The sequence below is a fragment of the Rutidosis leptorrhynchoides genome, chromosome 1, assembly GCF_046630445.1.
Source record: "Rutidosis leptorrhynchoides isolate AG116_Rl617_1_P2 chromosome 1, CSIRO_AGI_Rlap_v1, whole genome shotgun sequence".
Classification (NCBI taxonomy): Eukaryota; Viridiplantae; Streptophyta; class Magnoliopsida; order Asterales; family Asteraceae; genus Rutidosis; species Rutidosis leptorrhynchoides.
Genome location: NC_092333.1, coordinates 454,561,805 through 454,577,274, shown reverse-complemented (window position 1 = coordinate 454,577,274; position 15,470 = coordinate 454,561,805). Strand labels below are relative to the sequence as shown.

Genomic DNA, 15,470 nt, shown 5'->3' with positions numbered 1-15,470 from the left:
TAAAGACACTTTGTGATAAATGTTTTTATGTTGGCAGAAAAACGCTCGAAGAATTAATATATAATAATTATCGTGTGTTTCGAGCGTATTTTGAGGTTTTAGATATTAGGGTTTAGATATTAGGGTTTAGAAATTTACGGTATATGGTTTTGATTTGGGGTTTAGATTTAGGATTTAGATTGAGTTTTTAACACGAACGGTTTAGAGTTTAGGGTTTTGGGTTTTAGGTTTTGGGATAGGGACTAAACCCAAAACACTAAACCCTAAACTCTAAATCGGGCTAAATTTTGACAACAAAACATGAAGGAAAAAAAAACGTTAACATTCATCACAATCAATATTATCTTGAATGTTATTTTTGTCGATCGTTTTTCCGTCTAAATAATAACATTCATCACGAACTGTCTTTTTTAAATGTTCATATTTTCGTGTGATCTTGATGCTTGAAAAAAAAAATTATAATAAAAGGAAAAAAAAATTAAATTTTGCTTCCCTCCACTTCCCCCGATTGGTTATTTTTCCATTGATCATACCCCTATATATATATATATATATATATATATATATATATATATATATATATATATATATATATATATATATATATATAAGCTTTTGGTTAACGTAAATAACTATGATTAGTTAATTACTTATATATGGTTTGTAAATTTTATTTTCATATGTTTTCGCTGTGAATAGAGAAAAGTACGGTGTTACACCTGTACATTAAACCACCCATCCGATTCATCTTTCCAACAAAGAATAAACCCGCTGGTATAACACACACATGGACATACCAGATTAAGACCTTACACGAGAACGCGATCGCACACTTAATCATCCACCTTACCGCCTTTGCTTTCACTGTTAAAACACCGACCACATACGTGCCCCTAATTTTTCGCCCCTAGCCAACTCCCACTGTACAGATGTGTTATTAACCATGACTCTTAGAAAACCTCTCGTTCATTTTCTTCGGTCGGTCGCAACAAAGCTGCCATTGAAGATGATCCTCTTGAAGTAACAAAGACTCCAGTCCAACCAATTAAACCTAAATCTCCACTAGTTTCAACTCCTCTTGAGCTCCAACTCAAACAAGATCCCTCAACAATACTAAAAAGAATTAGCCCCTAGTCATTCCTCGAAAGGAATATCAACCATATACATGGTTCCCGACTTGTACCAGCGAGCAATTACCCGACCACCTTTAAATACTATCCACCGTCGATCCCCAAATAAAAGATGACACATATCATCATCCAACTGCCCAACAGAGATCAATTTCTTCACGAGCTTGGGGATGCACGTTCCATAAGATCCAAGCATAATCCAAAGTGTCTAATAACAAGGTCACCAATACTCGCAACATCAAGTGTCTTCTCATCCGCAATTCGAACTTCACCAAAATAACACCTTAAATTCACCATCTCGTTCATATACGGGGTAGCATGATACGAGGGACCCGATCTAAAACCCAAGATCTGTCAAGAACCTCTTATAAGCTCGGAGTCCATCTTTTCTTTTCAATTTACTTCCTCGGATTCTCTTCCCCAACCTTTAGTTCCCTCGCTTGGCGTGCTTGTCTGGTTTCTAAATTATTAGGTTGGTGGTTGTGTGGTCTCTATTTCTGTCAGTGGTGCTGGTCCGACACGGTGGTCGGCCGAACTGGGTGGGTGCTCAGTTTGTACTCGCTCCTTGTTCGGATTATTGGGTTTTGGTTTTGCCCGTTCCACCCTTCTCGTCGTTGGTTCTTTTTGGGATAAATTGACGTTGTTGACGACATAGCTGATAAGGCTAGGTTTTCTGGTGAGATCTCTTGGTGGTTTCTCGGTCGTCCGTAGGTGAGATTCGTGTGGCTGATAGTTTTAGGTGGTCCGTTTAGCTTGCGGGTGTACTTTGGTTTCATTGGTTATCGGGAGTTTCTTTTTGGTTCTCTAGTTGCGGTCTTGAGGAGGGTGTTTTTGAGCTCTCCGACGGGCGTTTTTTGATGCTTAGTGGATTGAGCATGGGGTGTATTCGGTAGCTATTGTGTTTGAGGGGGGCTTCGCGTTGTGGAGCTCGAACTAACTCTGGATATTTTTTGATTTGACATTGGATGCTTGTTACATATAAATTTGGGTAATTTGTACTGATTGTCACGTGGGCGTTTTATTTTATGTTATTGTGTTATGTGGTCAAGTGTTTAATGTTGTACTTATTATTACTTGCATTTATCAAAAATGCCGTGTAGATTCAAACAGATCGTACGAATCTATGTCAATTGTAACTCATATAGATCATCGGATCTTTTTATTTTTATATTCTAAGCATATTGGCAAAAGAAAAAAAAAAGGGTAATAATAAGCTATATGACGACGTATACCCGGTAGGTCGGCCTAAAGTTACCGGTAGATTACCTGTCGGCAACAAGACAGAGTGTATAACCGATTAACCGCAAGTAGCCACATACTTCACTACTTCATTCTCATCGTCATTATCTTTTTTTTTTTTTTTTTTTCATTTCATTATAACACACATATACTTACGCACACGCTGTCTCTATATCCTCTTTTAATACTCCGCTCGATAAATACAATATTATCTCACCCCTCACAGTTTTACTTGTTAAAATTTCTTAATTATTATTCATTATTAGTAATTATGGCAACTGAAGTACCTGTACAAGTTGAATCTGAATTAGCGCCGGAACCGCCACTGGCAGCAGTACCGGAACCGGCTCCAGCAAAGGTTGAGACGCCGGTTGAGGTTGTACATGAAACAAAGCCTGTCGCTTTTGCTGAAAGTATACTCTTGTTCATTTACAATTTTTTTTTTTTTACTAATTACGTTTGTATAATTAAAGATTAGTTCATGTGATTAATTTGAGTTTCGAGTTTGTTGATTAGAGTGATGCTAGTGTATATAGAATTTTCGAATATTATTTCGTCAAATTGTTTGAAATCTGTTTATATGTTTCAATTTAGAAACTACTAGATTGACAGCTAAAAAAAAAATAAAAATTGTCCTTTTCTAAAAAAAGAAATTTGAAATTTTAGAACAAAGTTTGAAATTTGTTCCCTATAATAGTTCAATCGGATTTTACTAATATTTTTTCTGCTGATTAATTAGGATTTAGTAATCTGGATTACTATGAATTACGAGTATTTATTTATTTATTTAATCTTGTTTTAGGAAAAAGATTTGAGATCGAATTCTTTTGATTTTTTTTTTCTTCAATAAGTTGATGGTCAATAGAAGGTGCTACACTCTGTAATGGAATCTAAACAAATAAGATGATATCGTCCTGTATGTATGATACCCTAACTTTTGGAAAAAGATTATTTCTTTGTTATAAATAAAAACTTATTAAATCTTTTCACCAATAATACAACTAAAAAGGTGGCTATTACCCCACAAATTTAGTCTTTAGTGGATTAAAAATTGAGAATATAACAGTAAGGATTTAAGGAAAGAATATGTGGGGCATACAAATTGGGGGAATAATCTACCATCATATTAAGCTGTTGTGATCTTAGTTCACTGTAGTATTAGCATATTGTGAAAAAACTAGAAACTTTTAGTGTTACTATTTCAATCTTCCATGGCTCTTGTGAAGAAAAGTAAGCAACGACAATGATCATTCTTTGTTTATCTATTTTTTTATTTTATTTTTTCGTACCCACCTGATCGAGTTCTTCTATACTGAGATTTTTATACAATTTATTTTTTTTGTTGATTAAATTTGCTATTCGCAATTGTTATCTCAGAGACTCCGGTTCCTGAGGTGAAGAAAGAAAAGAGTTCCCTTGATAGAGGTAAGCTAGTTTAATATAAACATTTAGTTTTTTTGGTTGTTGTGTTAGATCATTTCTGTTTGATGCTTGATTTTATTTAAGTTTATTTTTATTTTTTTAATATTTTTGAATTAGATGTCGCTTTGGCTGAAGTTGAAAAGGAAAAGAAATTGTCTTTCGTCAAGGCCTGGGAGGAAACCGAAAAATCTAAGGCGGAAAACAAGTAAGCTTAATTCTGATGATTTTCTTGATCATAAATATATACGGATAACATATATGTAGTTCACTCATGTATTCAATCTTGAACTTTAAATTCACTAATTTGGCAACCCAACTTTAGTTGGAGCCAAACATTTGACAATCGATGACAACACCTTAAGTTTAACAATAAAAGCAATATGAACGGTAACTTACATTACATAGTTACATGTGAAGTCGGGTTCGTTTACACCAGTGGCGGAGACAAGGGGGACTGGGTGGTGCTCAGCCACCCTCAACAACCAACGTTTAATTATTATTATTCAGTAATTTTAGTTCAGGTTATATTAGTTTGGAATGATTTAATGTTAGAAAAATACTCCGTAATTTGAAGAAAAAAAAAAATACTCCGTAATTTTTATAATTTTGTTTCTTTTATTCACTAATGTACAATATTTATCGGCACTATCGTTCAAAAGATGTGACCACGTTCCTTTGTTATAAGTTACTATTTATACATAATTCCAGCCCCCTTATCTTGAATTTCTGGCGTCACCTCTGGTTTACACACTTAACGATTGTGTGGTAAGATCGAATTGGTAATAATTTGAATATATATGAATAAACAGGGCACAAAAAGAGCTATCCGCCATAACAGCATGGGAAAACACAAAGAGAGCAGATATCGAAGCTAAGTTGAAACAAATTGAGGTAGTCCCAATGGCCAACACTACTTCAGTCCACATAATGATCAACATTGATGAACTATTAACCCTTAAGCTCATTATTCACCTGCAAAATGTTATATCTACAGGAGAAATTCGACAAGAAAAAAGCAGAATATGGAGAAAAGATGAAGAACAAGGTGGGTTTGGTTCATCAACAAGCTGAAGAAAAACGCGCAATGGTCAATGCCAAAAAAGGAGAAGATATGCTGAAAGCAGAAGAGTTAGCTGCTAAATATCGTGCCACTGGAAGCGTTCCAAAAAAGCTCATTGGTTGCTTTGGCGCTTAAACTCTTCAAAATCTCACAACATTATCACCTAAAATTCCTAATCAAGTTTGTAAGTTACTGCCAAATTTATCAGTTTTCCATGTTTGTTTGTTGGTTTGATTGTATGTTGTATAGAAAGAACATACTAGTAGTTGTTTTCATAATGGGCATAAATATCATAATATATATTAAGTTCTGTGCTAAATGTTGATTACAACTAATGACATACACTAAAGACTTTTGTGGAAAATAAACTTGAGTACGTCTTCATATATACCGCTGAAGCACACCTCCAAAAAAGGATCCAAATGGCCCAAAAAAGGATCCGGACACCTCCAAAATAGGATCCGAATGGCCCAAAAAAAAGGATCCGGATGCTTTTTAATTTAACTGAGCTTCTAAGCTGATATCAGTATGCCCATGGAAATCAAAGAAAGACTCTAGTTCTATATCTGATGGATCTTCCATTTCACTTGGGCTCGATGGGTTCGTAAACCCGTTGCAGAACGTTACGCCATCACCACTCTTTGTCGCACATGAGATTTCTGAATATGGTTCTTGTTCTTGTCCTAGTTTAGACTTCTTTAAATTGGTGGTCCCAGAGACTGGACTACAACAGAACGTCGTTCCCTTTCGAAAAGATTCACCGACTTCTGAATGCCAAAGACGTAGGAAGTGGTCGGTGTAGGTTATCTTGATTGGTGATTGGACTACGGACGAAGCTGAAGATTCCATCGAGGGTCGGGCCTCAGCTTCCAGCCTGGCACTCTCCCATTGCGCCATGTGGCGGGTGGAAGAGGAGGCGGGCAGGAGTCTCTTAGTTGAGCCGTCTACCCTAAACGGCTGGTGTGTCTGTGGGTCAATACCCATAGACATAAGGCGCCTTTTTAAGCGAGTGTTCCATACGTTCTTGATCTCGTTATCTGTTCGTCCTGGTAACTGAGCAGCAATTGCAGCCCACCTGAAAAGACATAATAAATCGGAAAATGTGGCCATGGACGTAATTCGTAAGTGGCTGAGTAAAATGTGTACCTGTTGCCAAGAATGGCATGCAACTGGATGATGAGTTTTTCTTCGTCGGGGTTGAGGGGCCCACGTATGATGTCCTGGCGGAGGTAGTTTATCCACCGGAGACGACAACTTTTCCCACATCGAAGCAGACCTGCCCACCATTTACATAATATACTTCATCATTTTCTAGATTTTAAATAAATAAGAAAAATTGAAATCGAACAATATACTTCACAGTTTTAACAAAATTATACGTTGCATTCATATTCATACACAATAAAGTAAAACACACATCATTTTTGGCCACGATGGGACACAAACACACTACCTCAAGATTAATGAGTTTCCTTGGTATCATTACGACAGAAGCCTTTTGGTAAAAATGCATATAATGACATTAGACATGCTATAACAATTGTTATAGCACATCACATGCTATAACAATTAGTTACCACAACCTTAAATACTTGAAATCTAGAACATTATTCTTTTTTTTTTTTTTTTTTTTTTTTTTTTTTTGCTATCCGATTCATTGATTAATTATATGAGTTTACCTATTTACTACTAGATTGTAAAAACACAATATTAAAAAGACCCAAAAGGTTTCTTTTTTCTTTTTTCTCAACACACATTTGAATTTGTGAATCAAAAGATAGAAAAGTAGAAATAAATGTGAAGGTACAATAATTAATAAAACTTGTGTGATTATGTGATGTGCAAATGGTCAGTCAGACCTACTTGTGAGAAAACTCTCATAGATGCCAGTTTGTCATAAGAAGAGGGCTGTTCATATTGAACAGCTGTTTGAATGCAGTAAACAAGAAAATGGAAATGGATGGTTTTTTGCCTTCTCCTTAATTAATTTAGGAAAAAGACAATTAAGTTGTGTCCAGATCACATCTTTTGGGAGAAAAAAATGAAATATGTATATGTCATATACTATATTGGAGAAAACAAAATTCATTACTATTGCAATATATTTATGGCATTGACTTTTTGGTTCATATGATCTTTGTGTGTATTTTTATTGACATAAATTATTTAGTACATTATTCATCTTTGTGAAACCATTGATTTATGCAACTATATATATGAGTTGTGGACATAATAAAATTGTGCTGTAGTTGGTGAGCCAAATATTTAGGTACATCAAAATATGTTTCAAGAGACTGATCATGACTCTTTTAGTTGGTAAAATTTATAAAGGAATTGGAATGTTTAATAACAGAAAATTACTAAAGATAAGGATAAAATCAAAACAAAAAACCCTTTACTACATGTCTACATCCACCACACACACTACAAACTTTAAAATTCTCAAACAAAGGATTAAAGAAGATTTAGAACACGAGTGTGATGTAGGTGGTCGTCGGCGAATGGTTGACGGGAACGTTCATTAAGGTTGGTGACGGTTTCGACATGGACGGTGGTGACGCTCGATGACTAGGTCAACGGAAACGGTGACATGTTTGACGGTGATGGTGGTCCGCTATATAATGGTGATTAGGTGGGTGACTGACGATTTGAAGGTGGTAAATGTTGGGACACAGGTCCCTTAACAAATAAAAATAAAATACGAAGTGAAAACTTCTTTTGTTATTGATATGAGATATGCGATGAAAACATTAAATGAAAGCAAAATATCTTCAAAGACTACATTGTGCTTCACTATATTTATTCATCAAAAAGCAGTAGGCTTTATATAAAGCCTTGAAGTTACAAACGTGTCTAACAAAATGCAAAAAACTAGTCCACTAATGACTCACAATATCCCTCATAATTCGGCTAGTAAACCCACGTGCACACGACTCACACTTCTAACCATATGATTCAGTCAACTATATTAATTCAAGATAACACAATTAACTAAAACTAAACTAACATATAAACTATATGCTAATTAATTACTAAACCAAATTTATAGATAAATCTAATAAACCGATTACACCAACAATTACCCCCTTAATCGGTTTATCTGCATCATTCGTTCACCACACTAGCTTGTAACATCTACCGTGACTCTCCCGGACATGCTCAACACCAGCTCGACTCACCGGATTCCCGGCCTCATCCTCGGCCACGTCCACAGTCATCTCGGTTTGAACTGTTCAACACCATCTCGGCTCTCCGGACTCCCGACCTCTTCCTCGGTCACGTCCACAGCCATCTCGGTTTGAACCTCCATAGCCACAATGTACACTACTGTGTGTTTCCCCTTGACTTCAAAAACCATCCCTATCACCCTTGTTCCAAGAAACTTTCACACCACCCAAGAAATCAAACCCTGGCCATGGGCTCTACCGATCTCTTGTCCCCGGTTAGTCTCTTTTCACGAACAAGTTTTGAAAACCTCGTAGACACCTTCAACAACGCTTTTGACAACTCCAACTTTCCCGATCATATTGCTCATGAAGCTCTTCCACCACCCAAGAAAACAAACCCACCTGGTTATACCGATTTCTTGTACTCCGGTTTAGCTTCTTCTCATGAAACTCTTCAACCACTCAAGAAATCAAACTCACCTGGTTATACTGATTTCTTGTACCCCGGTTCAGTTTCATCTCACGAACAACACGATCCTAGTTGAAGCCGAACCTTAGCTCTTGATACTAATTGTTGGGACACAGGTCCCTTAACAAATAAAAATAAAATACGAAGTGAAAACTTCTTTTGTTATTGATATGAGATATGCGATGAAAACATTAAATGAATGCAAAATATCCTCAAAGACTACATTGTGCTTCACTATATTTATTCATCAAAAAGCAGTAGGCTTTATATAGCCTTGAAGTTACAAACGTGTCTAACAAAATGCAAAAACTAGTCCACTAATGACTCACAATATCATACCCACGTGCACACGACTCACACTTCTAACCATATGATTCAGTCAACTATATTAATTCAAGATAACACAATTAACTAAAACTAAACTAACATATAAACTATATGCTAATTAATTACTAAACCAAATTTATAGATAAATCTAATAAACCGATTACACCAACAGTAAAGATGTTGGGTAGATCTAATAAGAGACATATGAAAGTGACGATGCAAGGATATTTTGGTATATCGAACATTCAATGGATCTTGGAACTGATTATATTATCATAGTCTTGATAGAATGAAAATTCCGTGAGGAAAGGATTATTTACATTCCACTGGAATTTATTTATTTCTATATAAAAGAACCAATCAAACACATTGGCAAAATGGAATTTAATTCCAATTCAGGTAGGATTCTTTTGCAATCGGTCAACCAAATAATCGAATGTTGAAAGTGTGAAGAACTTGATCAAAGAAACAAGAGCGCATAGTAGAGGCCAAGCTCATCGAGCCTTAGTTGGTATGTGAGGACGTGTTAGAAACGTGAGGAAGCAAAGGTCGTGTTTGGAACATGTGGATAGCGTTTAGGGAATGGCATTGGGCCGGGATTGGGCCAAGTATAGCTAATCCCTGACCCGAACCCGAATAAAAATCTATGTGTCAAACCCGAACCAAAACCGTCAGGTCCCCATTTACAAACTAACTAGTGAGTAAACGGATATTTCCACAGGTATTTGGGTCCTATTTACTTACTAACATATGTATATTATCAAATTTACATACCTTATTATCTATAACTGTGCATATATAATAAAATAATGGGAATGGCATCGGGCCGGGATTGGGCCAGGTATAGCTAATCCCCGACCCAAACCCGATTAAAAATCTATGTGCCAAACCCGGACCAAAATCGTTGGGTCCCCATTTACAAACTAACTAGTGGGTAAACGGATATTTTCACGGGTATTTGGGTCCTATTTACTTACTAACATATGTATATTATCACATTTACATACCTTATTATCTATAAATGTGCATATATAATAAAATAATATATGTATATTGTATAAACGGGTTGGGTAAATAGGTATCCTACAGGTATTCGAGTATACGGGTAGAGTAATCGGGTTTGTATTCAAAACCATCTCCAGACCCGAACACGCATAACAATCTAAGACTATCCCCACACCAGCCCTAGACTCGTATACGCGGCCCAGACCCAATCCAAAAATTTCGGGTTCCGGGTTTCTCCATTGGGTACGAATATTTTTGCCATCCCTAATCGCGTTTGATAAGTGGATTGTGTGGTTTGCACTCCTGGACTAAAATCTTCTCCATGTTTTGAGTTGTGATATAACCACGTAAAATCCTTGTAACATTTACGTTTATTTATCGTTTATGCTTTAATTATTCTTTTGTTGTTGTGGGGTTGTGATAGGTGATCAATCAAATGTCTTCTTTGGGCTCATAAATTTCTAAGAGGTGGTAACAGTGCTTATCGGGCACAATGGCGGATTGAGAGCATGGTTTTATAGATTGATGATTAGGTTAACATCGAGAGAATAAACGACGGGTTTAAGGATTTGCTTGCAACATTTATCGAGACAAGGTGACTTATTTGATCGTGGTGGTAATGGAGTCGGTGTTTGGATCGATGTGTTTTGTTGTGTAGAGATGTTTAGGGAGATCCGTCTAATCTGAATAAGGTTAGATCTGGACTATCATTGGAGGGGAGGCCAATTGGGAGGGTTTGAGGGGAGGTTTGCTAGATTGCAAACTAAAGTCCAACATTGGACATTAAATTTGTCGACCAACGTGTTTGGTCGAATATTACAAGTTTGAAATATGTGGGCAGGTTAGAGCTTCTCTCACTAAGGAAATTGGTTGTAGAATTTGTTGGATAGAACGCGTATGACTATGGCTCATGATTTGGTTAATGGTTTGTTCAACAAAGCGAGCGGTTTTCTACTGATGACCAATTAGGTTTCTTTAGGTGATGGAGGAAATGGATAATCTTGTAAGTCCCAGAACTTCGGCTTTCAGTATTGTGGAGGGTGTCTGGAACTCGGTGGGAGTTTGATAACCGATGAAAGTATCGGGTTAATGGCAGTTGGACAGCTAGTTAGTGGGAGTTATAGAGACAGTTATGTGATGTAGGTCTCTAGTCTTCAAAGGATTAGTGCGTAGATTCCATATAACACTTAGGTATTCAGATGCTACAAAGATACCCTCTAATGGCAAAGAGATTTTCAACTTGCCGGTAGTACGAACCATATTCTTCTCAGGTAGTCGCAGTTTATTTCTTACTCGTACAGTGAGAGCGTGCTTGGAAATGAGGAGATGTGTTTGTGAAATTCATAGCTATGAGGTTGGTCAGTATGCCAACATGAAAGTGAAAAGTTGAATGGTGTAGATTTCAAGGTTGTGACTGCGTTCTCAATGAAACCATAATGAACGGTCTACAAAGGCTTTTGTTGGGGTTTTCTGATTGTTGGGAAGGAGAATCAAAATAGAAAAAAAGCGATATCGAACATCACTTATTGTCATTTCTCAATTGATGATACTTCATTTAGCTGCTTAAATTGTTGACATGTCGATGGCAGGATTAGATGTAGCTGGAGCGATCAGTAGGGCAATGTTGTATCATGTAAGAATCATGTAATTGAAGTTTCGCATACTTCAATCGATCTTCTTGTGTAAGAAGATGGTGGTGCAAGAAATCGAGATGGTCCAAGTTAGAAACTTAAGATCTAGTGTTGCTATTAGTGTTTAAACTACGTTAACAGTTGAGGTGGTTATTGGTTTCCAGTTTTGACAAGTGGTGTTAAAGACTTTGTATATTGAAAGTTTGCTCTTCCGACGATGTTGAATTTGTGTGTCCCATGTTTAATTGGCAGTATTTAGGTGGTTCGTCGTACAGTTGGAATGAAGAACGATGTTCGGGTTTTGTTCAAAATTTCAAATGGGAGATTGTTAAGTTGTAAAGAGTTTGCTCAAAGTTTTCAAGTGAGATATTGTTGAAGGTGTGAAGAATTTGATTAAAGGAACAAGAGTGTGTAGCATATAAGAGCTTACAGATCGCAAGGCTCACCTCCCAGATCGCGAGCCTTAGTTGGTACGTGAGGAAACATGTCGAGCAGTTAGTCCGGTGAAGGTCGCGTTTAGAAAATATGGACCGCGTTTGATAAGTGGATCAAGGATCGCGAAGGAAAGCTCACCAAACGCGAGGCTTATTTATTGAGCAAACTGGGCGATTTTGTTGCCTTGTGTTATTTTTCTAGAATTGTGAAACACGAAACAAGTAATTAATATTTTTAGAATGTCTTGAAGGACAAGTTTACTTGTTGGGCAAGGAAACTAGTTAGGAAACATAAATGTTTTAAGTTTAATGTTTCTCCTATAAATTGTAACACTATCCTCATTATAACGATGTCGTAAAATTCTTATGTTATTTACGTTTATTTATCGTTTATGCTTTAATTATTCGTTTGTTGTTGTGGCTTCGTGATTAGTGATAAATCACGTGTCTAGTACGGAGTATAATGCTCACATTTAAATACTTCAAAATCCTTCAACTCTTACTAGCACGTCAAACAGGTTATAAAAATATCTCAACGACAACGTATTAAAAGCTACCCGTCCTTTTAACCAAAACTCATTGAGTCTAATCTTAAAACAAATTAACTACTGTTATCAGAGTGTTAACAATTGATCACCTTATAAACCCTCTTTTAAGCACTCAACAAGTCTTTTATACTCTTGATCAGGTACTTAGAAACAATAAATAGTATTATTATGCAATATGCAATATGCAATAAACGAGTCCAGCCGAGCCTAAATCAAGTATTGATAATATCTATCTGAAAATTTTATATACTAGACTTCAGACAAGCCAAAATCACTTTCCGTTGGACGCTTTTACAATAACAATAACAATAATTATAATATAATATATTTCAATTTCAATAATTATAATATAATATACCAATTTCAGTTCAAACTATAGTAAATGATAAGTAACTAAAATGTTGAAAAGAGAATTTTTTTTTCCTTTTTTTTTAAGATAAAAGAATGCTAAAAAGGAAAATAAAATTAACATACCAAAAGAAATTAGTACAGATTTTATTTACTGTTCACTTCAGACAACCGATTTTGTGTTTCTGTTTTAAGTGTTTCAAACATCTAATTTTTGTTAAAGCGCCAAAAAAAAAAAAAAAAAAAAAAAAAAATTTCTTTTCATAAAAAAGGAAAGTAATATTATTAACCCTAACATGATTTATCATCATAAAAGCAAAATGTAAATACTTTCATTATTAATTTGAGTAAAAACATTTATCGAATAACTGGATTCAATTCTAAACATGAAATCGTGATCGGATAGTAGTAGTAGTAGTATAAAAACGTACGTACCAGCGAGTTTAGGGAGAGAACGCCAGTTACCCTGTCCATTTTTGTTAATAAAATCAATGAGCAGATCGTCTTCTTGTTGAGTCCAGGTTCCTCTTTTCAATCCTATTTTCGAACAGCAAGGTGCTCGAACCATTTCTTCTTATTATCTCTTGTAATAATAAACGATTTAATTAACTGAGTATTTGAGTAATTAATAAATAAATAAATAAATAAAGAAGGAAAATAACCTAGCAGGTAATTAGCTAAAAGAAGTGGCCGGTGAGTAAATAAGAGAAGAAAAAGTAACAAAGAAATGAACAGATTTCGATAAATGGAGTTTAAGGAAAGACCGGCGAATTGCAAGCTGTACTACTGGAGGCTCAAATCAATCAGTCAGTAGTTATTAAATGTACAAGTATATATTTGTTGTTTAGTTACTACTACAATTCTTATTCTTATTCTTATTCTTATTCTTATTCTTATTCTTATTCGGTGGTGTTTAGATATCTGTTAGTGAAAAGAGTTAAAGTTGATATGTCACATTATCACTCATATTATGATATGATCATGAAATGACATTAGAGAACTTTAGTGAAATTAGTAAAAATAGAGTGTGATCTTAGTATTATAATAATATCGTTACACTTTTACAATAAGATACCTTGTCAATATGTACTAAACGTTATCGAAAAACCTGTTAGCCATTGAAATTTTAGTTCATTATTTTACTACAGTAGTTTTTTAAGACCCGTAGTATCGGTATGCTAATCTTGGGGATGCAGCTTTGGTAGGGCAAGAAGGGGCCTTGGCCACCTTAACAAAATGAAATTTATAGCACTTTCAATTACGAGCGTTTGGGCTTTTTAATCAACAAAATGGCAGCTCGCAGATTTAACAAATCTTCACCATTTTTGTCGTATCTTTTTCATACAGACTCCGATTTAATTGATTGTAGAGTCAATACGTTGAAAATTGAAAGAGCTTTTATATTCATATTCATATTCATATAGTATTTTTAAAAGAACTAATTAAATATAATAGTGATCATGACTTCAATGAATAAGTTCAACCTCTTCTAATTGTATAATATGTTGATTCCGGTCTTCAATAAACAAGTTCAAGCTCCACCACTTAGTTAGAGCCAAAAGGAGCTCCAATCTTTGACGGCACTGCTAACGAAAGTCAAAGGTAGAGCCAATCTTGAATCGTAATGGACCAAGTGAATTTTGAGCATATTTGACCGGTGAGTACATGTGTTTAATAAACTTGTACATTATACATATTATTATACATATTATTTGTAAATGGGTTTAGTTATTTAATTTAGTAAGTCCGTGTGATGATGATTTTTTTTTGTTAACCTGAGTATCTAACCATTTCTTGAACTAACTAATCTCAGAGCAACTACCCACTTTGCGAGTAGCTCGGAGTCATTGCAGTCGAACTTCCGTGGCTATGAGAGAATAACTTTTTGTGAATGGCAGGAATCGAACCTTTGACCTCTACATTGGTGTGATGATCCTTCCAAATCCCTTTGGACGAATACATCATTCATCGATTTCACAGTGAGATACTGACCTCTACATGATACGTTTTGTAAACATTGCATTCTTTTGAAAAGGCACACCATAATTGAATATCAAATTCTAAGGTTTTTGACGTATAATGATTTCTACATATAGACAATCACCGTAATTAATAGTTTACAATACTACATCCGTTGATAATGCAGTCTAAATAAGATACATGGTGTTGATTTTGTGAATGCAACGTTTTCTCGAATAAAGCATGTATGACTCCATGCACATAGCTTGTATCACATATAAGCAAACAGTGGAAGACTTCTAGGAACCTGAGAATAAACATGCTTAAAAGTGTCAACACAAAGGTTGGTGAGTTCATAGTTTTAATGTTGCGCATAATCTGTATATAAAGGTGGATCACAAGATTTCAGTTGTTTCATCCAGAAACGTTTATCAAAATATTCTACAAAATTGAGCACCCTGGTAACTAAACTTTAACGTATATATAATAAGTACCCCTGTTTTAACATACATGTAACCAACATGTACAATACACGCAATCCAACGTGTACTAAACTCAAATAGCATACGTCTGTTTTATAGTTCAGGCTAGGGTTTCTATACCTGGAACAGACGGGGATGTCAAGCCCTATGGATCCATATACCACTATTCGCGCCCACCAGTTCTTATAACCGGCAGTTACTAGTTACCAAAGCTAAGGGATTTTCAGTTCAAACTCTGTGTAGAATTTA

General features: G+C 35.5%; 2 protein-coding genes across 4 annotated transcripts; one reads left to right on the top strand and one right to left on the bottom strand.

Annotated features, from left to right (window-relative positions):
* The first annotated feature begins 2,285 nt into the window (after positions 1-2,285).
* Positions 2,286-5,177, top strand: LOC139873616 (remorin-like). 2 transcript variants are annotated; one of them, XM_071861560.1, is made up of 5 exons: positions 2,286-2,782; positions 3,747-3,794; positions 3,909-3,996; positions 4,601-4,682; positions 4,786-5,176. In XM_071861560.1, exons 1-5 carry the CDS (start codon positions 2,641-2,643, stop codon positions 4,984-4,986), a joined length of 561 nt encoding a protein of 186 aa, XP_071717661.1. In that variant the 5' UTR covers positions 2,286-2,640; the 3' UTR covers positions 4,987-5,176. The 2 variants fall into 2 exon arrangements, with proteins under 2 accessions (XP_071717661.1, XP_071717667.1); XM_071861566.1 differs by lacking the exon at positions 2,286-2,782 and adding an exon at positions 3,517-3,599 and having other exon boundaries at positions 4,786-5,177.
* On the bottom strand, positions 5,135-13,528 carry LOC139873601 (transcription factor MYB17-like). Of its 2 annotated transcripts, none has more exons than XM_071861542.1 (4): positions 13,443-13,528; positions 13,216-13,363; positions 5,998-6,127; positions 5,135-5,926 (listed from the first exon to the last, which is right to left on the bottom strand). In XM_071861542.1, the coding sequence occupies exons 2-4, from the start codon at positions 13,346-13,348 to the stop codon at positions 5,347-5,349; spliced, it is 843 nt and encodes a 280-aa protein (XP_071717643.1). In that variant the 5' UTR covers positions 13,349-13,363; positions 13,443-13,528; the 3' UTR covers positions 5,135-5,346. The 2 variants fall into 2 exon arrangements, with proteins under 2 accessions (XP_071717643.1, XP_071717650.1); XM_071861549.1 differs by having other exon boundaries at positions 13,246-13,363.
* Positions 13,529-15,470: the final 1,942 nt, after the last annotated feature.